The following is a 27264-nucleotide window of genomic DNA, read 5'->3' as shown; positions in this document are numbered from 1 at the left end:
GTATTCCCTGTAAAAATGTTACAATTGCAATCTGTGTCGCCAACTACTCGCATCCGAACGCAACGATAGTCTTTAATTCGCGGAAACTGAATCTGATTTCAAAGCTCCGCAGCTATAGCGATCTCTGAGAATCGGTAAACTCGCAAACTGTTTGATCGAGGGAAAAATAGTCCGCGGAAGACGAGCCTGGTCGTTATTTATTTAAATCCAATGCATTATCCTGTCGGTGAATAGCATAAAAGACCAGTGGGTGCACTCGATGGAGGCTCTATCGACGACCATAGTTCTGAGATCATTCATAGATTACCAATAGCGGCGTGTCAGCGTCGATTGCCGCGGAACGAACCCGAAATAAATCGCAGGTTTATTCGACGTCAGTCGAGATCGCTGGCACCGGCATTCGAGCCTCGCGAGCCTCGAGCCTCGAGCCTCGAGCGTGTAGTGCGCGATGACAATCGCTCGTAGTCACTCCATGTCCACTCGACGTCACGCAATAATCATGGGAATAATTTGAAATTCAGCCGCCCCGATCGACACTCGCCACGACAAATTTTCGTCTGCTCTTCTTATTCATTGGCGACGAGGTCGTGCTGGTCGTGCTCGAACGAGGACGGCTGACATCTGCCAATTCATATCGCCCGCGTGGATCACGATCCGGATTCTGGACCCGCCACGGACACGGTAAAAACATTCGGCGGATCAACTTTCCCCAAATTACCGATCGTGATACGACTCCCGACTGCAGAACGCGGATCGAGATCATCGTGGAGCAACGCTCGAAGCGGAATCTCGCGAACGAGGCTTCGCGTGGTGCTGCCGCCTCGGCTGCTTTTACCCCTAAAACGATCTCCTTCCATTTTCTAGCATAACCTGACATCGCGAGGTTGCGGGCGACTCAAAATTAAATATCAATAATCGAAATATTATTTGTTATTTTCAAAATGGAGAATATAAAGTACGACATTAGTTGCACAATCGTCGGCAATTCCTGAGAATTTTTTTAGGGTTCATCGTTCAATCATTCAAGCATTTTCTATGGTTTCGGTAACCAAAACAAATTTTCAGCTATCAACGCGTCCTAAATAAATCGCGCAATTTCACGTGGGAACAAACAGGTGACAGGCAGAGCAGAAGGAACGTTAAAGGAATCGAAACTAAATTTCCTCGTTGAACGATAGTGTCAAGGTTACGTTGAACGTCGAAGAACGTCGTTAAAAGGTCTTAAAGACTTTCTAAAGCAGACGTCATAAAGACAGCTTTAAAAACATCCTGAAGTGGGATTTTATCTTTTTAACGTCTGAAATAAGACGTCTTAAAGACGTCCATTCGAGGACAATGCGACTTTCCGACCTAAAATGAGCGTAAAGCGGACGTCTTGAAGACGTTCGATAATTATTGGGTGTTCAGTGCGCGCACACGTTGATCGGCTAAGAGATCGATCTCGCCTCTGGTGGGGAAGGACGTTCTTTAAACAAATGATTCGGAATATATTAATACTTTGGAACGGAGTACGAGGAATTCGTGCGCTGGTAAAATAACGCGATTCTTTCTCGGCGAGCTTAATGTTTATCGAGTAAGGTTTTTTCCCCAGAGAATATTTTCCACCACACGCTACGCAAAGTATGAAATGAAATTTAAATACAGTTAGACCTCCGCTAACTGGCTTAATCAGAAGATGGGCAGGCCGGTTAAATTGAATGTCGGCAGACAATAGGAACGCACGGTGGAATTATGAAAAGCACATGTCGTGTTCACAATAGACTCTTTGTAGCAAAAGAAGCCACGGTCTTTATTCCGATGTTGTGTGCGTAAAGTGACGGGGAACGACGGTAATCGTGTCTCGCCGACTATCGACTACGATGTCTCTTTCTAAATATTTTCGTGGCACCTGTCAGGAACATTGAAATTCCCATACAACACTCGAGACACAAAAGGTTCTAGTCACTTTTTCGAAGCATCCCTCAAAGATATTTCTGCCGATTCAACGCTGTTTTCTTCGATAGATTCGCTATTTTTCTTATTTTATAATACTGCGCTATCTACCTTTATCTATCCCGTGAGTAGTCCTACGTTCGTAGGACTAATGTATCAACTTTTTCGATTACCACCGAATATAGAGATTCGCAGGAGCAAAAAACACAAGGTATGGTGAGAACAGGAACAGATTCCACTAGAATATCTGAAAAACGAAAATTGGATATTGCAAAAAATATCGAACCACAAACGTCTATTGTGCATGCTGTAAAAAATATGTTCGTGGAGAATGCTGGCTGGAGAGAACCACGGTCTGTGAAAAAATGCAGCGTGCAATGAATTTGATTGGAATTCGAATAACAATATCGATTAAGCTGAATTTTGTTTTCTCTCATTATTTAACTATAAGTTGGACGGAGCGGTTGCAAGTTGCGACGTGCCGCGGTGTCTAAACGAGTATTTTGCGTTGATTTCGGAGACCCTCGATCGTTTAGCGATCAAGGTAGTGGCTCGGAATAAAGTTGATAATACCTTGGCGGACTCGGTAATTGCAAATTAAGGGAGCACGCAGTTATGCCGGGAACTATGTCCTGTAAATCCAAGGGGTTGAGTTCGTTAACATGCCGGCCATTAACGCGCAGTTACCACCATCTGTCTGTACGTGAACTACAGTCGTACACCAGCCCGATATGCAAATTAACAATATACCAAGAAGAAGAACTCTATCTTCGGTCGCGAACAAAACTAGCTCGACGAATTATCTATGCAAAGTATCGATTATGCGCGAATCGCCCCTTTCTTAAAAAACCGTCAGAAGGGTTTTGCTGTAAAAATCAGTCATAGAATTGTAGGAGAAAACACGCAAATATCACGCAACAAAAAGATTTGATTCGAAGAAAGTTTTACAGGAAGATTATACTTTGATATTGTCGCGAAAGAAAATCATCGATCCACTGATAGCGGCGGGAGATGAAAGAGCGATGTTATCGGACAAATGTTTTATATTATCGGATAATTATTGCGCATAATCAAGTCGGCCCTTTTATCTTGCATACAAGCCGGACTCGGAGTTGATAATCCATGTAATTGGCGAGACGAGCTCCACAATTATCTTCCGTAATTATAGCGAATAAATAATTCGAAAGTAAAGTAACACGTTACGTCAGATAATTCTTTGAAATACAATTATATAATCTCCTCTTCCGAAATTGTCCAGCTTTGTTTGCAAGTTGAAGGACGATATTGGGGAGAATTGACCGTAATTCGAAAGTTGAATTTGCAAATGGCGCAGAGGGGCATCCGGCCGCGTCGAAGGCGGCATAGAAGTCGCGCGGATCCAGCTAAAGCTGTGAAAAATGCCGCTGGGGAAACGAGCGAGAATATTGTCACGTGGACGCACTTACCCGCGCGAAGGTCTTCCATTTTTCCTCAAGTAATCGCTGAATAATACCACCGTCCAGCATGTTCAAGTGCTCCTCCTTCGTACCGTTGAGAATGATAAATAGCGCGGAGTTCCAGTCTGAAATAGAAATTCGGAGAGGACCATTTAGGGTTAATGGAACATCACTTTAGGGTTCTACCCGACGCGATAATTATGGGTTTTGCATTAGCGAGGTATATACATTAGATGCGCCAGTTTCCGTCGGCGACGGCGACGGCGACGCGACGCCGACGCCGGCGCGGACGGAGCAGGTTTTTCTGTCGCCAGGCCACGTGCGACCCTAAACTTTCTTGCATGCGAAGATAAAACTTTGCGCTACTTCCGCGCCCGAAGAATTCCGAGGAATCGTTAATCTAGTTGCCAAACTTGCCGCCGCCGCCACGTCGCACCAAAGTCAGCTAATGTTAGTTCGATGCACTGTTTGAATTTCGCCGGACCCATAAATGCGAGTGCTAAATGCTTTTCGAAAGTATGACTAATGTAAAACGGGATGAACTTTGAGCGTCGCGTTAAACTCCAGGATGCGCGATGGAACGCAATTTACGCGAGTTGGACGCCTGCGGCCTGCCTGCTGCCTGCTGCCTGCGAAATCCTGCGTGTCCGACGCATACCTAATACCTAACGTTCATCGTTCGGACGACGACTCCACACTATAATTGTCGTATACAGCAGATTTTCTGCGACTGTTGAAAGTAGTCGGACAAGCATCGATTGGCCATCGCATCGTTTAATAATTTACGCATTAGCAATGAGTCGTTTGAAGTTCACTCCGGGAATAGTTAGTATAACGAATGTCAACGTCGTCGAAGAGGTAGACGGCTGACAAATAATGTAGGACCATCGGCGAATTTGTAACCGTGTCATACGTATTGATTGTTGAAGTTTGTTCGACCAACTTCCCGGTGAAATATTAAGGTTTCGTTTTGGACTTTCGAAAACTCGGTGGATGCGCATCGATCGGCCCTGCAGTTGCTGGAATGCTGGAACGATGGAACGCCCGAAGCAACGCGACTCGCGGCGCGTCAAATACTAAGACGATGGTCCCAGTCGATCATGCTCCCAGACTCTTTAATCACTCACCGACCGAAGCAAAGCTGCTTTCACGGTGACTTAAGGCGTCACGAAAGTTTTCGGTCCTATTCGATATCTTCCGGGAAACATTTTAACGCTGTTCGACTTATGCGTCTGTTGTCAATCTCCTTGCTCTCTATCCTCCTGCCCCCTCGCTACTCTCTTACTCTTCCCCATTCTCTGCCTCTCCATTCTGGAGTATGGACTGCGCCGGCATCGATGAGACACCTTTTTAGCCCGAGGAAATTGAATTTAAGACGTGCAAGCAGAAATGAAACCACCTCGAATGGAATCATCGAAACTACCATTTGGTTCTATTGTATCTCCTGGACGATTCTGCCGATGGCCGGGCTACTATAACCCGACCGTGGCCGCGAATCGACGAATTGCCGTGGCAATCATTATGCCTGATCGATAAGCTGCTTAGTGCCTCGCGAGCATCGCATAAGTAATTTACTAATAATCGTTCGATGGTTCGCGGAACCTCGAATACCGTAACCTAAAGACCAAGTTTCCAAAGCGATCGCGTGCAATGACTTTAGCAAATCTAAAGTAGCGTAACAGTGTTTTCGTTGTTACCATAAATGCATAAACCCGTTGCAAAACAAGAATCGGTTTAAACAGAGAATAAAAAAACATTTGCACGCGTCCGAATGCATTATTTGGATGCCAATCGAGAAACCATGCGCGTATCGCGTACCACCAAATAATACCGTATTTTGTTTACTTGCTCTCTACCATTCAACCCGGTTGAATAAACGTTTATGACTTGTATTTTTATTTGTTGGTTTCATACAATGTTTTCTGCGAACGAAAAATGTACACGAGCATTTCAACAATCAATTTTTCGCAATATTTTGGCGAATGGAAAACTTTCGTGCAGTCTGATAGAATTATCGTTAAATATTTGTTGAAACGGAATCGTGTGAAAAATATCTTTGTCCGTTTGATACTGGCGTCAGCAATCTTCGGTGGACCTCGAACGCCGTTTCATTTGCATCGATGTCCTCTGTACATTTCCACCATTAATTTCCGAGTTAACCGCGGCTACGGAATGACTATGATTTTGTTAAGCAGATTCATGAAGCGCGGCTTCATAAATGCTGCGTAAAATATGGCAACGTTTTGCGCGGTCCACGTTTCCTTGATATACAGTTAACTGCGCCAGTAGTTGAAGTAAATTATATCTACGACTCGCGCAATAATGCCCTTCCCTTTACCCGAATTTCGTCCCGGAGATTTGTTCCGCGTCTGTTCTTTACGAAACTATAGAGATTCGCTTCTGCCCTTCAATTTGTACAATAGAACCACGGCAATGCGCGTCGAAGGTCGCTCGAATAACTGAGGTTTGCTTATTCTGCGGTGAACGTTGTCTCCTTATCTTCGTGGTCGGTCGCGTGTCGTCTACTTGAAAACCAGTTATTAGAATAAATCTGTAGAATTAATTTTCCATTTGCAGCGCAAACTGGATATCAATGAATGCCGAATACGTGCAGCGGTGTTTTAGTCGCATCGACAATTTGTCAGAAATTCGGACACTTTCTAAAGCCTCCGTATGGACTTGACGAATTTCACGGCACTATCGCTATACGAAAAACTACCCTCGAAACTTTCATGTGGTCTACGCGGAATTTAGCGCGTTTTATTAAACCAAACTGTAGTTGGAAGTTTTGGACGGCCAGCGCGGAGACATTTGCTCGATAAATAAAGCAGATATTCTTCTAGGCGGTCAGCGAGAAGTCCGAACTTTGCACGCACTGGCAACTTGCTAATACATAGTCGTTACCGTAACTCGTAATTATATCCAACTCCGGAGTCCGGAGTCCGGAGTCCGGAGACCGAGTCGAGAAATTTTCCCCGACGATTTCGCAACTCTCCTTTCGCTCGCACCCCGTCGCGTCCCGGCGCGGCAATTCCAGATTGACGCGAAAGGCCCTCGTGTCCCACAAAAACGGACGTCGAACGATAATTGAGTAACGACTCGCCTTTGCTCGTCTCGCTGCCAGTTATCGCTGATAATCAACCCTAAGTGCCGTGCTCGGATAATTATTAACGTTTTAGCCGAGACTGCCATCCATACACTCCCCTCACCTGGTAATCCATTTAAGTCATCTTTCCGGGCTTAATTCGATCAGGGGATATCAAAAGTCGATCGGCCGGTGATGTAATGTGCCGGCAGATTATATTAGAAACCGTTGCACGCGCATACGCGTCGCAGAATCTCGTTGGGTCCCGGTCCCGTTCCCGTTCCCGTTCGCGACTCCCGAGTCCCGACACAAAGGGGCGTCAGAAATTTCATTGATCAATCCTGCCGCACCGGAACAGAGTGCAGCTGCCATTTCATTTTTACCTTTTCGCTTTTATCTTTGTTCCTTTTCTCTTCGCTTCCGCAACCGGCGATACCGAAGTCCAAAATATTACCTTCCCGACATTTTATCTTTCATTAGCGCGGATTTCGGCGCGGCTTCGCCACTCCTGTCCAACCGATTATCTTTTTCTGTTATTTTCCCCGAGTCTCGAGCAGTAAAACGATTTCTCCAAGCTCTTTTATCGAAATTATAGTAAAGTTTAGACAGACGAATTTCGAAAATATGTTTCTCGGCATTTTGTCGAATTAAAAAATCGCTTTAATTAAAATAATTCCTACAAATGATTTCGTTTATCGGAATACTATGCCTCCCGATTTCAAGGATCGACAAATGTCATGATTTTTAATGTCGACGCTGAAATGTCGCAGGATTCGCCTCGCAATCACAGAGGGTGGTGCGAGGAAAACGGCTAAAAATTCTTTGAGAAATCTCGTTTCCGATGGTTCCACAAATAACTGCTTCTTCGAAAGGAAACGAGGGATGGAAGGCAACAGCGAAGCAGCCGAGAGAAAAGTCTCTGAATAATTTCGTCCTGACCAAAGACACACCAGAGGCAAGGACGAAACGGACGGAAAGCGGCGGAGGCGCGCTAAGGATGTTGAACAATTTTAAGAAACTCTCGTATCTAGCTCGGCCGGGGCGCGGCGCTTCGCGCTTTTCCGTCGCTTCTTTTTTCTCGAATCGCGCGTGGGAGAAGATAAAAGATCTTTAAAAGAACAAGGAACGAGCGAGGAGACACGAGGGAGGAGAGGGAACGAGAGGCTCGCTAGAGAATAGAAAACGAGAGAGACGGTAAATAAGGGAAGACGAGAGAAAAGGGAGAAACGCGATAGCGAAGAGAAAACGAGGAGGAGAGAGACGTTGGGGAGGAGAAAACGCTAGAAAGAAACGCGGCATCTTGACTCGAACGACTGACTGGTTTACTCGGTGGCGAACTGACTCGGTTGGCCAACCGACTGACGGGCCCCGGATGGCTGGCCTTGGCTTAGAGTAATTAAGCATGCCCGTAGGAAGGAGTAAGCCGAAAGTTCGCTACCCCTGATATATACCGGTATAACAGCAGAGTTAGCCTTCACGCTACCGCTCCGCACCATACCGTCTCGCCCCGTCTCCGCTGAACCCATCGACTGACATTCGCGCCGCGGCAAAGATGCCCAAGTTGCAAGAGGCCAGAAGAGGAGCGAGAGGACGGCGAGGACGAAGAGGGTGGCGAGCTGCGGAGGAGAGGAGGGCGAAGGGATAATGGATTCCGAAACTAAATGAAACGCGAGCACCCAACTCCGCGTCGCGTCGGCGGCTAATCTCGAAACTTCGTTAAATGGCCGTAATTGCATCCTGCAACGACCCGCTTTCCCTTGTCTTCGTTCCTGCCCTCCGCCGCTCGCCGCTCGCCGCTCGCCGCTCTCCGCACTCCGCTCGCCAACGATCGCCGCCTGCGTCGCACCGCGGCTCCTCCTTCGCAATCTTCCAGCCATCCAGCGTCCTATGAATCACCGAAACGTCTAGAAAACTCGTCGATAGGCGCTATACGTACATCCCGCTTTACACCGTCGCGGCGAGAGGCGACGCGACGCGACGCGACGCGCCCGATCCGGGCGGGAGCCGAAACTTCGATACAATTTGGCAAAAGTCCGACTCCACAGCCGACGAACTCTCTCCCTCTCTCTCTCTTTATATGCAGATCGCGAAAAGGCGGCTGGCTGGCGCGATGCGTCTCTCTATCGGAGACGAATTTCATGGAAATTAGGCGACGGGATATTAACTTTTCGCTCGATAACGCAACCTACACGACCAGTCTGCTCTCCGCCAAAATCCTCGAGTATTTTTACCAAGCGCCGTCAATTTTACCGATTTTAATCTCGCGACGATGGACGATGATTTTAATATAGAAAACAATGACATTTATACTTTAGGCCTGACTGACTCGACAACGAATCGACTGTTAGTGGGAGATCCGAGAGGAGAGGGTCGAGCGTCGAGTGACATGGGAAACGTTCTTCGGCATCATTTGAGATTCGTCGAATTCGAATTACATACTACGAAGACTGAAAGAAGCATCGACGGAAATTCTAATAAAAAGAGGTCGATTACATATATAGGATCGGCGAAACCACTCGGCAGCTACTTAAGAACGATTCGGCCTTGAGTCCTGACAATTATACGAAGGCACGTCACAAAGTGAGTGGCCACTTCAGCATGCTCCCGAACGACGAATCCAAGCTGACGATTCTCAAAACCGTGTAATTCGATTAGCATTACGACGTACTTGTTCTGCCGTCGGGTAACAGCGTGTCGAGTGCATTGAGGGGATACGCCGAGCAGGTGATATTACTGTAGCGCCAGAATTCCCGTGCAGACAGCTCCAACATCTCCCGAAAGACCTCTGCACGGCCCAGCTGGCAAGCAAGCGTCAACGGGGTCAGCCCGGCAGCATTCGCAATCCCATTGCGAGCGGGAAGCTTCGGATGACGTAGCGCATACCCAAACATGTCCTACGTAATACAACCACGATTTTGTAATCGATCCACCGATGTCGTGGCAATTTCTATATCCGCCGGTAAAACATCCCTCGCGAAAATTCCCCCGCATAACTTATTATTCAAACTGATCCACGAAGCTAACGAATTGGAGCGACTATTAGAAAATTAGAGTCCCGATTCGGTGGTTGAACCAGGGATTCGAAACAGTTGCGATATCGGTCTCGGTTCGGACGCGATACGCGATACCGATATCGTGTCCTTCGACTCGACACATACATGAATAGAATCCATCAATTCGAATGACTTTGAAAAACTCGAGTGATTCACGTGCAACGCTGCCGCCACATCGTTACCAAAATACGTACCAACTTATCGCAAACGACCACCATGTGAAGGATCATGTTGCCGAACGAATCCTGCTCGTCGGGATCGGCGCCGGAGTCGAGCAGCAGATTATAAACACTCTCGTTGGCACAACAGGCGGCCCAGGCGAGAGGGTACTCGCCCAAGTAGGCCAATCCCTCGTAATCGGTGGTCTTCGCCGGGCGCATTCTTTGCTGATCCCTTGGCAGGAAGAAGCTGCCGATGGCTCGCTGCGAAATGATCGCGCCGGCCTCGACCAGGTCCTGGACGAGCTCGTTGTTGTTGTAGGCGATGGCGAGATGAAGGGCGCTGGCGCCAAGATATTCCTCGCCCTCGACGACGTCGATCGCCAATTGCGGGAAGCACTTGACCAGGATCCGCGCGATCCGCGTGTGCGTCCTCGTGTCGCATATAATCAAGACATGCAGGAGAGTCTCACCGAGCGAGCCCCTGTACTGCATCTGCCAGCACGCCTCGTGGTCGTTCCATTGAGCCAGAGGATCGAACCGCGACAGGGAAGCCTCTATCGGCAGCACGACCTGCTCGATGTCCCGAAATTTCCAGCGCAAGTACTCGGCGCGGTTGATCACCTGACCCTTTCCGTCGGCGTACATCAGCACGCCGAACTGGTCCCTGATCAGCTTCTCGACCTCGGCTTGCCCGCCCAGATTGTACGACTCGATCAGCTCGCCGCTCTTCTTGTAATTGGCCAGCTGGTACAGCAGACATTGGTCTTCGTTGCTTGCTTGGCTGATCACGCGGTCAAGGATCGAGCCGGCGTTGACCTGGCTATCGCGTCCTCGACAGGAGCAGACACCACCCATTCAGACATCCCCCTCCGCGACACCGGTTCCTCTCCGCCCTCAAACGGTTTCCCTTCCCCTCTGCACTCCTCTCCTTCTCTCGCCTCGCCTCTTCTTAGGTGCGCTCGCGACGACTCCCCTCTATCAACTGACACGGCCGACTCTTATCAACCGACACCCGAGTGGGATCTCTTCGGACGAGTGTTTTCGGGTATCCTCGAGGACCAGAGTTTTCCCATTTTTCGACACTATCCAATGGACCCAGGAGTACTTTGGTGCTCGGCTAACCGTGATCGACTCCCTTGATACAGCCCTCGAGACCCCTACAGACCGACCGAACGTGGCACACAGGTGGAACTACGTTCCCAAGGTATAGCAACTGCACGGGGCACGCCAGCCAATCTATAAGCTGTACCTGGCACCGCTAAACACGGTAGGGTCACTAGGTGACGGCTGACATCGCCTTCCGCCTTTTTACGCCGAAATTCAGCTTTTGGACGGCGGATTTGCAACGAACGATGTCCATGCACTTTCTTCCTTGTACTACGCGGCGGATAGTTTCCCGCGAAACGGAAACTGTCCCAAACGATCGATTGCCTTCTTTTTACGGATTCGTCGATGCTTCTAGAGTCACGAACCAGTGGTTCGTTCCACTTTTCGATCGTTCGACCTTAACACGATTTCTGACGCCCAAACGTTGATGCCCGTAGTCCCGATGGGATAATTATAGGTGCGCAACGCTGGAACGCGTTAACCTGAAGGTAATTTGGGCGAAAGGAGTCCAAGCGACATCGCTCGAATTTCTGAGTTTTGGACAGAAGTGGTAAATCTAGCAAAAATAATTGCCAGTAATCCAACGTTGTAGGTACGCAGTATCATTTCAGGACACGAGAGACTGATTACTGAGCGAATAATTGAAATAAGTTAGTCGCAAGGGATGCACGTGATTTATTACCTTTTACGCTGCAGCGTAAACACCGATTTAATTAAACTTTCTAAGCGGAAAGACTCGCGTGACTTATCTTAATTCGCGCGCTATCTATTTGTCACCGATTTTCTAACGAAACTCTGTCATACAGAAAATGTAGACAGAAAAACTGTTCTACGAAATTCCAACAACTTCAAAATAAAAAATATTAAAATAAAATTTGCTTTCCATTCTAAAAAACCGACTACAATCGAGAAGGTTGCGATCGTTGTTGTTCGGCAGGAAATGACACGACAACCGGTTAATTGTCCCGTGTTAGCATAAGAAAGTATCGCGACAGCGAATTTTTTACGGAAGATAATGAACGAGTGCCGCAAACACCGTTCCGTGTTCCGCGCCGCGCCGCGCCACGCCGCGCCGACCTGCGGTGATTGTGGAACAAGGTACTGCCATTGGTCGTGTCGCCGCGTCGCGTCGCGTCGCGTCGCGTCGTCTGAATGGAAGCCGGAAAACACCTTTCGAATTTAACGCGCGCGGATGAGTAAGCGCGGATCTGTGGCGCACGTATATGTGTCATTTGTTCCGCACAAACATAAATAACCGCAATTGAAAAGAGAACGAGCGTAGCGCGAAGGACTGTGCACGCATTATGTTTTCCAAGCCAAATAGTAGATCGTTCAGAGAGACACGCACCAAATGGCGAGGCGGTTACATCGCGTTCGGTCCATATCGTAAATACAGAAAATCAATCAAACGAATCGAAACGAGACGATTTCGCGCGGTGACGTGTTACGCTTGGCGCGTGTTTGCCGTGTATTTTGCCACTTGTCACAGAACGCTTACGCTTCACAAAGCCCACGCACGAACAAAGCCTGTTCTTTAAACATAATCGTTTTCAGCGGTTTATTAACGAGCGATTAAATATTGTGCCCGGTTAATCCACAAAGAACGCGTTGTAGATGTTGCCGGTGAAATTACAAATACAACAATCGAACTGGAAATAGTTTGCAATTATTGCGGACGTTATACGCGCAACGATATTTTGTTAGCTCAATTCGATTATGGCTAGGCAGGGGATCTCTGTGCATTTGTAAATTTTTAAAAAGCAACAGAACGTATAAATTTAATAATATCTGGTGCATTTTTATTTTCGTTCTACTTGGAGTAATTTTTTAGTTGGCGAAAAAAAATTTCCTTCGATTCTAATTAATTTAAATTTACATCGAATTCCGCGGTCTAGCGGTGACGCAAACCCTTTGCGAAATTATCGCCGAAATTATTTAGCGATGATTAATTAAAGTGAAATATTGGAATTCCTGCGAGTACAACTTGACAAAATGACAAAATCGATGTTCATAAAAGTTGCCTTCGTTAAAATCGTTCTTACACATATTGCTGCACACTTTCCGCGAATAGAGCGACCGTGAGCGGTTCAAACGCGCATCTCGAGGACACGTCAGCGTTTAGAAGTAGACAATGCGCGTCTGAAGAAGACGCGTATATACATAGGTGCATCCACGGACGATGTAATTACATTATCTTCAGTTCGGATGACTCAACGTGTGCGTTGTACGTCGCGTCGCGCTGCGGGTACCAATCCCACCGCTGCACACGTATGAGCAGTCATTGCATCACTCAGCGATTAAAAGAACTAACTATTTATACGTATTAAAAATCAAACGCTTATCGTCGGTAAACACTTCGTGATATGGTATCTCGCATGATATAATACTATGGATACAGAAAGATTTTCTTGCGAGTAACACGCTTCGTCGAAGCATTTTGATATTGTGCATTTTGCATTTTGCGTTTTGCTTCAACGATCGCCTCAAATATTCATACCGTTTTGCCTGTACGGCACTAAAGAATGCTTTGTGCTAGACGATCGAACACCAAATGAAATTGCATCGTAGCCTGAAACTGGTTTTAGCGCGCAGCAAAAACCGCGAAACCAAAACAATGCGAGAAAGAAACGAAAAGACAAATAGGAATTTCGACAGGCGGTATATCGGCAACCCGATACGGTGTCGTCTCAAATCAATCTGCTGAAATCAGTCCGACCTTCGCCGACTCTGTTAATATTACAGGGAGGCGGTCGTTTTCAAACATTTGGAAACAAAGGAGAGAAAAAGCGATGTCAGCGTTGGTAAGAGATCACCGACGCAGTTATTCGGTCGTCGGAATCATGATATAAACATATTATCGACACAGCTTTATGGTGTTCGATAAAACACCGGAAATCCCCCGTATATTTGAACGGAAGCCACGTTGTATACGACACGCCGAATTAACGCTCGCTCCTGCTACTCTTCAGCTATATCTATGGCAACCGATGGTCGTCCGATTTATTTTATGGTAAAATTTCCTAGCTCGGTTTCCTAGCTCCAACAAGCTGTCGCGACACGCGAAACGTTTTATGAAGAAGATGACTTGTTTCTGCGTCGTTGAAAACCTGTTTTAAATTTGATGCGGCTAGCGTATCGATCTTGCTCTCTTAACAGCTGCGATTCTCGATCTTGTCCCTATCCGACAATAATTGTAACGTGACTAGAACGACTGCTGATCGCGTTATTAAAGAACGATTGCAATCGTGTCATTCGTGCAAATTATAAAACGTCGTTTATGTTGTATTTCTCGCCGTGATCGGACTACGGCTTTTCGAACGAATTTTCTGTCATTCTTGAAAACAATTTAATGCTTTTAATCTCTGTACTCTCTTTTACATTGAATCTATTCGGTGTTGTAAATTGCGTAAACTCCGCTCGAGATACGTTCACACATACATGATCGTCCGACATCTTCTGGTAAGAGCAAACATCTCGAAAATTCTCTGCAAGATATAAGTACCACGCGTGACTGTAGTTAAGCGTTAAGTTAATGAAACTTTCCACTTGTCTTGCGTGATCGCATGAACTATCAACGCACACACGCGCGGCCCGCGTATGTATGCGTGTACAAAATATGAAATGTATTAATTATTTTCTACGCGTCAGGTTATCGATAAAAAAAACCTGGAGGAAATGTATTTCGAAAAGGTGGGGAAAAGCCAGCCTGCGATATTAGTGCACACAAATCCACGATCTAGTTACTACAAATATTAAATATTTAATTTTCTGTGTCCAACAACAGTTGATAACCTATGACAATGTAAAATAAAAATCGACTACCAACGATTAAAAATCCTTTCCGACGCGCCAATAGAGTTCCGCGTAAATCAGGTCAGAAACAAGAGAGATAGATGCAGCTTGTGTCGCTTAATCGTTAACAACTTGAAAACAGACCGGAACCCACGATATCGTAATTTTTAATTCTTAATTCTGCTTTTACAATGTCGCGACAACCTGCGCATTAGACATTTAATACCTCAAAAGGAGAGGTAACGCGAGTTTTGTTTGTAAACACTTTCCTGGGAATTGAGAATGGTGACGAAAATCTACATCTGCATAAATCGTTCAGGAAGCAAGAAAACTAATTAGATAGACTAATCGAGGCGATTACGCGATCGTTAGTAATTGTTCTAAAACGTTACAAGACTTTGACTTTTGAACGGGTCTAAATGTTAAGCAACCATTAACAAAGGTAATTTATGTGAAAGTTAGTAACAGCAAGGCTGTATCGCGGAAAACAGGTGGAAGGCTGCTGTTTCAGATAGTACGAGGAATCGTAATTGTTCGTGTGACTAAACTCGGTGTATCGGTGACAATATTTCTTGCTTCGGTGTTTTTACAAATTTTTCTTAAAATGGATATTCCAAGGTTACTAGTAAAAGCATAATTAATTTTACAAAAACATTTCTCAATAATTAGATATTTGTTCTTACTTAAAGACCCGAGTAGAAATAGTGCCGGTCGATTATATAATTTTATGCAGTAATATTCTTACCAAACATGCCAGTCATTCGAGCGTCAATATGAATTCATTTCGATTTGAATCGCTTCTTTCTAGTTGTACGATAATTATTCATGACTTTAATTAGTGAGTCAGCGTCTGTAAACACATTAAACCATGTATCTTTCCGAAAGCATTTTAACAGAATCGAGTAAACAAAACTTAAAAAAGACAGTACTAGCATTCGAAGAATCCAAGCTTCCGCTCACTGCGACGCATACAAGTTTTCATTTTTCATAGAGCTGCCCACCCCGACGACTGCTAATCGCTCAAACATTGAACACGTATTCGATACTTGTACCTTGCACCCATAATTCGAGGTATCATTTTAAACCGCATTAACCTATAAAGTAATTATTAGAAGCATTATTAGAACTTTTCATTTGGCGGATTGCGCAATCGTTCAGCGCCATTATAGAGATAATCAATCAAATTGTGCACACACATGGACATTTCTGTGTCAGCAGGTGCCTTCGTATATAGAAATAAGCATCTGGACAAAGTCTCTTATTAACGATTCTCGGAATACCGCGAAGAAACACGTTACCGCTATTGTTATCGAGCATCCGTTGCAATTTGACATGAACCGCGGAATGATGTTGACAGAAATCGCGTTCGTTCGGTCGGTTAAATGATCGCGGCTCCGACGTGAGGTTAGGTCGCGTTTGGTTTATTTGTTCGGCGTACCGAGAAACGTCGCGTGAGTCAAGCGGCGCGCCGTACGGTCACGTGACCAGGCCAGCACACCTGAGGCTGTCGGTGATTGGCCGAGCGATGGGCTGCCGGACATATATAGAGTGGCACGAGACAAACGTCGTGGCGCAAAGTGTCAGCGAGTTTCAGTGAGCTGGTTCTGTGAGTGACCCTGATCCCCTCGCGTGTTCTGTGACAGTCCGGTTCGCAGTTCGCAGATCGCAGAGACCGAAAGCCCGCCAGTAGTTGACGAGTCCTCGCCGAAGTAACTTTGCCGAGCGGCATTTTCGCAGAGCGCAGCGCAGTAAGCCAGAAGCCAACATGAAGACACTCGGTGGTGTTCTGCTCGTCGCGGCGTGCCTCGTCGCGTGCGCGAACAGTTTCCCCGGTGAGTTCATATTACTATTCTCATCCGCGTCAAACGTGCGACGTATATACATTGTCGGATCAATAATTAAGAACATGAACGACGGCACAGTGTTCCGACCTTTCCCTGGCGTTCTATCCGAGAGGTTTTGATTGTCGTCTACGACCCTAGGATGCGAATCATGGTTTCGCGACTCGACGAGACTCTGCTTTCGAGCGGCAAACACGGTGAATGTTCGATGGCATTCCTTCGAAATTATTCTCGCCATATTCGCGATGTTGTCGCGTGACGACCGAGTCGAGTGGTCTGGTAAAGCTGATACGGATCCGGAACCGGATCCGAGCGGGACGAGCATGCGTGGAGAGAGCACGCGCAGGGGTGAAATATATTCCAGATGGGATGGGATGGGATGGGATGGGAAGAGATATAGGTTGGCCGAGGTCGAAGTGTCGCGAGCGTTCAGCGCGCACGCCCCGGGATATTTAAATCGGGATTGCGATTCCCAACCCATGGGATTCGCCGTCTTGAGACTGCTTGTTTCAAATTAGGGGTTTCGTGGGGTTCCGGCGTGAAATCTCGCGCTCTTTCCGCTCGTGAAAGTTGTTTCTTTCCGCGCCATTTATTGTGGTTATTTTAAGCTCATATCTTATCCTTGTACTATAATACCAACATTATCTTCGTATTATACATGATATTTAAATCAAGTCCATTTTGATTTCGATACGGAACACGTTCGGTATAAAATTTTAGTTACTTGCTATTAATTCAGCATTAACGTTTTAACACGAAAAAACATTCGCGTTATTAGCGATCCAATGGTTTTTCATAATTTGCGAATATCCATGCGTTCTCTATTAATCTCGCGATTCGTTACACCCATGCCTGGGCGTATACATATATATGCATTTGTAAACGGGTTTAACTTTTCCCGTAGCGAGTATTTTCGTGCCAGAACGGAGTCATCTTACCATAAAACTTCGCAAATCAGGAGATGCTGGCTCCCCGTTGTTTTATGCAGTTTTATGCGGAAAGTTGTATACGAGATGGTCGTACCCACAAGTATATGTATACACCCTCCCGTTCTCTTTACTAAGTAAGCGGGAAAATTGCCAATTGGCATATGTCTGCTTTATTTCCACTGCGGTATAATTTGTACGCCCGCTCTAATACGCTGTACAAATTAAAGCTGTAACTTCTACGAAGCAATAACGAAGTTACGCTTCCCGGTACTTAAATTACAAATTTTTATTGCCCACTAAAAAATTGTTAATAACTTCGGCACGATGTCGTCCGCGACATTTAGATCGCTGATAAGCTGAGACGAATAGGACATCGGCGATAGCCAATTGGAATACTAGTTTTTATGTGGTACAATTATAATGTAATACGCATGACTAAGTGAGCTCGTGTACTTTACGCGCATTTCAATGCATAATTACTGCACATTCTGCGCTTTATTTCGCGATGATTTTTTTTATGATCGCGATGATCGATAAAACGTTGCAGCATCCGCGAACACCGATAATTCGCGAAAATATTTTTCAGAAAGTTCGCTAAGCAGGTGATTTGCGCTAACAGCCTACGGCCGAAAGCTATTCGTCAAATGCGGCTGTGTTATTGCAACATATTGCAATAAACGAGAAACGATTTTACGGACGTTGAATTTCTGCTGCTTACCGTGACACACCAAGAAATTTCCAACTTGATACATTTAAAGTGGTTCTTGACCGTGCGCGTGTGCGTGCGTGCGAGCGAACTAGGAGGGGAAAGACTGATTGTGAGTGGGAGGCGGGAAGGGGTGTGGGGGTCATAGATAGAAAGACAGAGGCAGAGAATAGTTCTCGAAGAGTCTCGGGCTTTGCAGTAATTGTGAAATCCGTTCGGAGCGTGGACCTGATTAATTAATGCCGACATGATTTTTGCAAGACGGAAAAGAGCTCGTTTAATCGGCGACTATTTTTTTCTCCGAAGATAATCGTACAAGCGAACGTTTAATTCTGTTCAATTAGCGATCCGATTAGTTCCGTCCGGCCGATTACATGTAGTTTTGATAAAAAGTGTTTAGCGCGTCAAAACTTGTTGCATGTCCATCAACGTTTTTTTTTTGCGCGCGCGGAGATATTATCCATTTCGTGTTGTTAAAGTTAACTTCTTAATCGTCCACTTCCGTCAAGAAAATATTTCACTTTTATCGGTAGCTCGTAACAATGTGCAATTTGGAAGACGATCGAATCTCCTCCGTGCGAATTTCACCTCCGTGTTGGGTGCATCCGACGATCCAACTTGTCCGCGAAGATGTAATTTTCAACGCGCGTAAATCACTCGGATTCGAATTACTTGAACGATTCGTCTAAATCGACGTCCATTAGGAGCAGTTCGAAAAAAAATTAATTGATCGAGCTGGGAACGGTTGCGATAACGGTAACGGTAGCGGTTCTAAGGATCGTCCACTCGGCAAAAAAGATCCCAGAGCTAATTGACGGATTTTTCCGTCGAATCACGCGATCAGAATGTTTACGCGAGCAGCAACCCTGCGACTCCGACGAAATCGTTGTCGATATCGATGCATATTTCAAAACCGAGCCGGTAAAACACTGCGATGCTCGCGACAGTATTGCGGAACAAGGTTGGCTGGTGCGCCGTCCAGGCGGATGCAATCACATTGCGAAACAACATTTACGGGCTTCGGCTCGCGTCTACACGGAATTTAACGGGAACACCCCCTTCGCGGAACTAGTTTCAAATATGGCGAGGATTCCCAACTAGACTGTGGCTTCTATCCATTTATAGCGAAAATTAGATGCTGGAATTTGAAACAGGAAAAAGGTTGAAAGAATTTCGAAATATGCCTCTGTCGAGCGTGCTCGCGAATTGTTACGAATGCGTTTTTGCTCAGCGCATCGTCGTAGAGCTAATATTGCATCGTATATCGCAGATGACATTATGTTCGTGATAGTTTTTAGAAGAATTGAGAAATATCAAAAATTTCGTACACAAATAATTACAAATGCACTTGCTCAAATGGAACCTCGCTTATCGGATTGTTGCGAAACAAATGCTGTATCGTTTACTGCACCTATTCAACAAGAAAACCTTGAAAAGATATAAACGATACGAACTTTCTATCTACAGAGCCGTTATTTCCTACAAGCGATACAAACTGTGCAGTTTTAGTACGCGTACACGTAGATTAGCACTCGGTACCTCACCGACACCTAATGCTCGGAGATCCCGAACTCCCTCAGAAGCGAATTCGTCGCACAAAAGGAAAATGCTCGGTAATTCCTACGAACTAATTTCTCTCGGTAGCTGTTTCGGTATCTGTTTCAAACTCGATACAACAGTCCCCTTTTTATTTGATTATACAGACAACGTTGTTCTACGTTACGGCAACCGTACACTGTGCCTCAATAAATGGAAACTTATAATGCCGTTTACAAAGAATAAATTATCAAGCTCGAAAACACTGAGGTATTTCGTAAAATGCTTGGCTAGCATTATACTGTAAGATTAGAGAATAATTTGCATCGTTTACTTTTCGTATCGATGGATGGTTGATTGGTACATACGACGCTGCAAATTTTCGCCATTGCGTGAAACGTTGATTGTAAAGTTAACAATTCTAAATGTAAAATTCTGTGCTCCCTTGCTCCATCTTCCTCCATTTCTTGCGGATCGTTGATCCAACGTAAACTCTATCGGTCGTGCACCAACTCTATTAACCCTTAGCACTCCAGTGATTACTTTGAGGTACCGCTAAAATTGTTATATCGCGCTTCAAGTTTCAATGTTTGCATTATCAAAGTTTGGATTTCAAAAAATGGTTAAAACTGTTATTGTTGCACGTACCGCGCCTATACATATAAGCATTATTGCATCCGCCGTGTATTCGGAGATATTTACGGACCGCTGCGTAATACGGTCACTGTCTGACTTTTTGAAATATACCTACGCACATTACACTTGACCGTTAGCATGTTTATTGTGCGATACCTCGATGATATACCGCGGTTGCGGTCGCGGACGCGGACGCGTACACGGACGGAAGTGTCGCGAGGACTTATTGCCGCGTTACCAAAACTTACATACCTTGAATTCGCGGTGATTACACCATTTTTCTTAACGCCGGACACTTACAAGTTTCTGATCTATGCATCCTCGTAGCTACGGCGCAATTACTGGCAAAATGTGCACGACCCACATGTTCCCCAATAAGATGGGGATTGCGATTGCACTTGAACACAGTGTACGCAGCGGTGCTGCGTCAATCAACACTCATTTAAAATTAAGCGATTAAATTGATAGCTACTGAGCAAGTGGATGATAGATGCGGCATGTTCGATCGTAACCTCGCGTTTATTAACAATTCGCTGTTTAAGTCTCGAATGATTTTGATAGAGTTTGCTATTCGTTGTTGGCCATGCTCGCCCTTCGAATTCGATAATCGTTGTCTATCGGTTCGTTGATACCTAGTTCAGTGGTAAATGGCCTGCATTAGACGGGACTACATTATGCAGAATCGCATAAAATTCGCAGTAGAGAAATGTAGAACAAACAATCGGGAATAGAAAAGTGCAGTTTCAGGTTCGCCTCGAGTCTAATAACAGCTAAAACTCTTGCACGATAGTTCACTGGCCGCACACCTTCTGACCCAACTCTCGCGTGCTATCATTGACCAATCAAAGAGATGTTTTATCGTTAATTGCCTACGGTAAACCGGCCCGCAACATCTATTACAAGCTTGTATTTATCTAAATACGTACATCTATTATCTAAATTCTTGCATTATCAAATGTATCTGTTTCTGTTAATTACGCAGTACTATGCCCGAAACTCTATTCAATCTTGAAATGGCCACTTTTACAACTTTCTTACTTTCTTACTTTCGTACGTCTGTTTAAAAAGATTCTTAAATTAAATTCTTTTAACACTTTCATTGTCCTAAATGCCACCTGATCGATTGTGTTGTAAACGATAATAGATTGACAGTCTATAGGTCGAGTTCGATTACCTGGTGAATAGAATGCGCTACTAATTGCTGCTTGCAACGACGCTCGATCATTAATTAGCTTATTCACCGCATCGAACCTGCTTTTCTTTCCAGTCAGCGCGAACTACCTTAACGGGAAGCTTTTACATATTTTTTCCTCTCTATGCGCGCACGCGTTTACGCACCCATGGTGAGCGTAAATGGACGTTTGCGTTTCCCCGCGCTGTTTCGTGTCACAGTCACGCTCATTGTCAGGTGCTCGGTCCATCGGACATACGCGCGCTTCGCTCGCCATCTCCATCCACCTTCCAACTTTTCCGATGAAATTACATCGAACGACGCGAACATGGCCGAGCAAGCATTTGCTTCGTTCGACGGAATTTCAATTTTTGAATCACAACCTGCCTGCTCCGATATGCATTAATCCCAATACGTCGCGAGATTCGTTTTTATCCGTAACGAGAGTACATATAAAATGTATTTACAACGATCGGCGAATAATCGTATCAAAAAGAAACGTCTGCGTCTTCCTAATAATTTATTCCAGCTAATTCTTTGCATTTTCCTGCGTCTGATTTTGCCAGACCTTTTTTTCCCCCCAGCCAATTTCTCGCGATATCCATCTCCGTGCACCGATGCACGTCTTTAAACATATTTTGCTTCATCTACATAGAAATTGCTAGTCAACGTCCGATAATAATGTTCCTCTTTTCCTTTTCCGATGACTGCATTTTCGAGTCTTCTATCGCTTCGAATCGATCTAAAATGTTGTCCGTTATGCGAGAACGAAGCGTGTTCGCGTTCTATCCACTGTTTTAGAAAAACATTTTTTTACAAGAAGAGAAATGCTCTTCGAAACAGAACTTTGCTTCTTCGATTAGTCATCGTTTTCGACTGTGGATATTTATGCGAATGAAAACGGTCCAAGTCAATTTCGAAAAACTAGTTTCAGCGTGTCGGAAATAACGTATTGAAATTCGTAAATTCGTTATACTTTTGTATCGCACAGATTCGGATTTGCCACGAATGCACAAAGCCCACGGTCTGGTCTAGCGATAATTTATGGCTCCGGCGGAGCGGATTGTTAATTTGCTCGCGACTACGTATCGAAAAACAGTCCGCGCGACACTTCCCCTTTTCCAGCCACGTACACCGTTCCATATTGAACCGGTCCAAACAATAGCTTGACATAGTTACATAAGCATCCCGTATATTCCGCGAATCCAGCATACATTATCATTTGTCTTATTTGAAGCGAGCGAGATTCACTTTCGGTTTACCCAACCATTAAGATTGAATCTCTGTGTAAATAAAACGCAGCAATCGTGCCTAAGTATCTGTGTGCGTGATGTTGCTCTACGAGCATCAACGGATGTTCCGATAAAGAGGCACCTAACGATAACAAGTAACGAACAATAGAATTTATGATTACGCTGCTCTTTATGTATTTTGTAGAACAATCCGCACCGGGAAGCTCGCTACAAAAGAAACATTACTAAATCCAAGCAAGCACGATCCTCGAACACTGCTTAATAAAACCTACCACTCGCAGAATCTCTGATTTAGTTAAATTACGCTTGTAAACTTCAATTTGCATAATTATCTCTACTCTAACGATCGTTTCAACGGATTGCGAATCTTTGTACGAATTTTTAATTTTGTAAATTCCGTTATAAAAATCGTTCTAATGGAAACATTTAGCTTACCAGCCGCAACATCTCTCAGATAATAATATACTAAATGCGCGGCTATTTTATGCGCGTGTCTCTGCATTTTAAAAATTCGCATATACCGTGAATGCATAAAGACCCGTAGTCTAGTTATCATGAATAAACTCCATGCATACTTGCTTACCGCAATCTGACCACCGAAGCACCACGTATAAACCCGAATCGATTGAAATATGGTGAGCAAGTATTTTCACCGTATGCACGCATCGTTAGGCCATGCAAAAACTTTATAAAACCATAGCACTCTACCGGTAGAGAAACAATTTTTACTCTTTGCTGGGTTTGTAATAAATTGTTAGCCTTTTTCGCTTCATTTCAATCGGACTAATCGTGTTCAAATAATTTACAGAGATTTAATTCCCTATAGAAAAATAAAGAGAATCGAACCCACGGCCAATTTTGTCGAAGTTGCACCGCTTGGTCCGATGAAATTTAAGCACTAAATATCTTTGTAACCGAGGCTCGTTCGCACAAACGCTCGGAACATCGCTCGAATGACTTTCAGTGTGGATTCAGAAAAAAATTTCATTGAAATCAGTGACCCCGAGTCCGTGACCTCTCCCTGTCGGTTAGAATCGTGTTTCAGACCGGTGCACGATGTTTGCGAACGACCGGTTATGTTGTTGACTATCCTGTATCCTGTGTGCAGGAGGGACGATGAGTCTGGGACTGGATCCTGTGTAGAGCGCAGGTGCATCGTTCGTGGCCGGTGTGCAGTTTCGGTGCACGTTCCGCGATCCACGTTCCTTCGGCCGCCAGGTAACCTCCGGCAAATCCGATGGTCGTGGTCGTGTATACGTGTGCTGTAGCCGCGCACAAGGCGCAGCCACGGATTATGGCCAACTCGTATTATTTTCCTGTCGAGAACAGCCCGGCCGAGCCGTTGACGTAGTGGCGTTCGGCTCGGCTCGACTCGACTCTGCTCGACTCAGCTTGCCTTGAGTGGCAGTGGCAGCGCACAATATGCGGCCATTAGGTATGCCGGCCGCGTCGCGGCACTACCGCCTTCGAGTAATTTAAATGAAAAAAGGGGGTACACCCCCGGCACTTTTCCTGCCCGCCATACTTTTTCCCCCCCACAGCGATGATCATCGCATTCGTTTGCCGTCCTTCGGCTCGAATCTGTGTATAATAGCGCAGCTCTTTCTCTCTCTCTCTCTCTCTCTCTCTCTCTCTCTCTCCCTCTCTCTCCCCCTCTCTCTCCCTTTCTCTTCCGCACAGTTTAGAACGGAACGATTAGACGCGTTATCAACGATTTACTTTACGATTATGGGTACTTTCGAGACGCACGGTAGTCACCATTGTCAGCAAGGGGTGGGAGCGATAAGATACTCTTTATCGTTTAGATAGCTTAACCTGTCACCTGTCCGACCGTTGCGCTTATTTTATCCCGCACTCGTTGTCCTCTTTTTCTGCAACGGCCAGGTATTGTGTACAGTGTACAGTTTGTCCGCGGTACCGTGGACCAAAGATCTCTGCGAAAATGAATTTTTTCTGGGAAATTGTGTGTAAAGACAGTTGGATATCCATGAAGGAAATTGGCCGAGCATTTTGTTTCTCAAATAATATTTAGACGATATCAGTCGCGCAAATAAATTATTGTCTGAAATTATATTAATCCGTTACATTGTCTTAAGAACGGGTCGGACTCGTTTCATACGTAATCTGTAAAATCTGATTGTTATACGTTCCTTCTAATTTCGTTCTATTAGAAAAATAATTGTTAAAGAGGAAGCTGTGCTAATTGACACAATCGAGAAAGAAATTGTAGTGCAAGGGGTTAAGCTCGGTTCCAATCACCGCTCAAAGAAATTAATCGAAGCCTATTTCCACGCTTGAACGGCTGCAAAAGTAGCTTCTGTTTGCTAGTATCCCACTTCAAGTTGTCGCTGCAATCGTCGACCGGAATCACTTGAAACTGATATCCTATGCATGCCTATGCCCAAGTCTACGCCTATACCTCTACGGGTTGTCGGTGCTTACTGGTTTTCTTTCAACAAATCTGCAAGAGAAAGTCACATCACGATTACATCGAAATCTCTTTTCGGGTGTAGGTAATGAAATAAATCTCGGCATGCTTTCTGGCAACCTGATCTGCAAGCTTCGATGCATCGCCGACAATTGGGTTTATAATTCCATAAGCTCGCCGAGTACAATATTCCGTACTCAACGGAACATGGGATACTTACATCTGCGAAATAGTGGTGCTTCGTGTTCCAGATAAGTTGCGACCTGTCGCAAGAAAGACCATGTCAGGATTGAACTTTTGTTCTGGCTTCGAACTACGTACGTGCAACTTGCATTTAAGTCGATGTTGCCGGTGTATCGAACGCTTTTGAAAAATCGATAGGTGTCCGTGCGATAGACAACGAAAAAGGGAAGGGCAGCTGTACTTTTGCAGCAGAGGTGGAACTTTCCGTCCACTAAAATGTAGAGATCAATTGTTCGCATATATAATTTTAATAAACATTCTATGCATCTGAATGCAAACTCGAACGGGCATACATCCTCCGTCGAATTTAACGTTCTGCCACTCTTTGAAGATTATCGGTGGAATACTGTATGAAAGTATGTTTGCGCTTCATAAATCGCGTAGACTCCGAACGAGCAAGGTAAACTGTTTAGAATGATAAATTGCGTATTAAAATGCGCGCGGTTGATTTATCCAGGGTGGAAGTACAAATTGCTTGCGAATCGTGTATCGGTTGCATGGCAAGTTGCTTAGCGATGCACACTGGTCAATAGGCAATTGAATGGCAATTTAAGTGGACTTGTGAGAACGTACTCGTATACATATATGATGTATACGTATGACAAATTCAATGCAACGGGCGTTACGTAAAAGCACCACGTAACTGTCTACGGTAATATCGAGTCCTTCATACTATACGTATATGTGCGTTAATGTCCGACGCAGACTGGTAGACGATTATGTAGCCTAATGCTGCTTCGGGGCGTACGTACGAGGACTGCGGTTTATTTAGTTACACATTGGCATGATTTAGTGACAAACTTTTCGTAATTCATGAATGTCGCGTGAGAGATTCTTTTTTCATAAATATAGGAAAATACGAAATAAGTAGCAAAAATAAAATTGCACGAGTACGCGCGACACGAATTTCCAACTACATATTACACCGACTTAATTCGAAAGGATATTATGGCACGCGAATGTGGAAAAATATGTCGCGAACTATTTAATAGCGTAATATTAAACGTCTCCGAGGAGCAGAACGGTAAGATATTCCATCTCCGAAATGGAGAGGAGCTGGAAATCTCTCTAAACCGTTAGTCCTCCCCCTCTCTAACGAGATGTTAATAAGCCACGAAAACTTTCGATTTAATGGAATTCCTTGAAACTTTTCACGCAAAACTTCGCACATTAACGCTTCGATCCTAGCCAGACGAAACGAGCTAACACACCTCCGCGAGAACGACCGGTTACGCACCAACGGGACGGGCAAATAATAAATAGCACGGCTCGCAAATTTTACAGATTTTTCAAGATTTTTCAAGATTTTTCTTTTAAATTCTAGATTCTCTAAAATTTGTAAAATTGTCGATATAGACAATAATATAAATAACAATGCTTCGCTTACTTAGAAGTTGCGAGAAAAATGTTTGTAAAGATCGCGTGGTCGATATATGCGGAAAAGAGGTAAAAAGAGTATATCGGGACGAATAGGGAGCGGAATCGGTATCTCGACGCTCTCGTTGTGCGCCGCGTACAAAGAATTATGGAGGCGTCGTTCGGTCAGTCGGCAGACAATCCAATTACCGGCGAGTTGCGAGTTGCGAGTTGCGAAGCCATAAACTTGGACCCCAGTAGCCGCTAACTATCCAGTAATTATGAATAGTCGAGTGCATATCGCACGTGGAAATCGGAACTGAATTGGTTAGTTGGAAATTCATTTGGAACCAATCACGAGTCTCATCTCCTATCATTTCCCTCTCTTCGTCCTGTTCCTTCCTCGCTCGATAGGAGGACGGTCGTTGAAAAACTAAATCGCACGGACAAACTGAAACACGTATAATTCGATTTATGAACGGAAAAACATTTCGCGTCGCTGCGAACAGAGTTATTTATCGGACTAAATCAATTTCATAGCACTTTTAACGAATTCGGATAATAGCAATAACGATCGTCTGTTAAACGCTTAGTCGACT

General features: G+C 44.9%; 2 protein-coding genes across 3 annotated transcripts in view; one reads left to right on the top strand and one right to left on the bottom strand.

The window, feature by feature from the left end:
* The window catches only part of Iav (transient receptor potential cation channel subfamily V iav), a 41311-nt gene extending 29932 nt beyond the window's left edge, over positions 1–11379 (bottom strand). For both annotated transcript variants that reach the window (XR_013494945.1, XM_078192531.1), the window contains exons 1-3: positions 9701–11379; positions 9122–9347; positions 3378–3493 (exon numbers count right to left, since the gene is read on the bottom strand). Coding sequence is in view for 1 of the 2 variants with exons in the window: in XM_078192531.1 (XP_078048657.1) it covers positions 3378–3493; positions 9122–9347; positions 9701–10522 (1164 nt within the window). In the remaining variant the exon portion in view is untranslated. The remainder of the gene's footprint in view (positions 1–3377; positions 3494–9121; positions 9348–9700) is intronic.
* A 4741-nt stretch (positions 11380–16120) lies between these two features.
* LOC144475617 (icarapin-like) overlaps positions 16121–27264 on the top strand; it is a 34362-nt gene continuing 23218 nt past the window's right edge. The window contains exon 1 of the mRNA XM_078191675.1: positions 16121–16398. Coding sequence (XP_078047801.1) covers positions 16332–16398 — 67 coding nt within the window. The 5' untranslated portion in view covers positions 16121–16331. The remainder of the gene's footprint in view (positions 16399–27264) is intronic.

The sequence above is a fragment of the Augochlora pura genome, chromosome 10 (genome assembly GCF_028453695.1).
Source record: "Augochlora pura isolate Apur16 chromosome 10, APUR_v2.2.1, whole genome shotgun sequence".
NCBI classification, from domain to species: domain Eukaryota; kingdom Metazoa; phylum Arthropoda; class Insecta; order Hymenoptera; family Halictidae; genus Augochlora; species Augochlora pura.
This window is presented reverse-complemented; position numbering and strand designations above follow the sequence as displayed.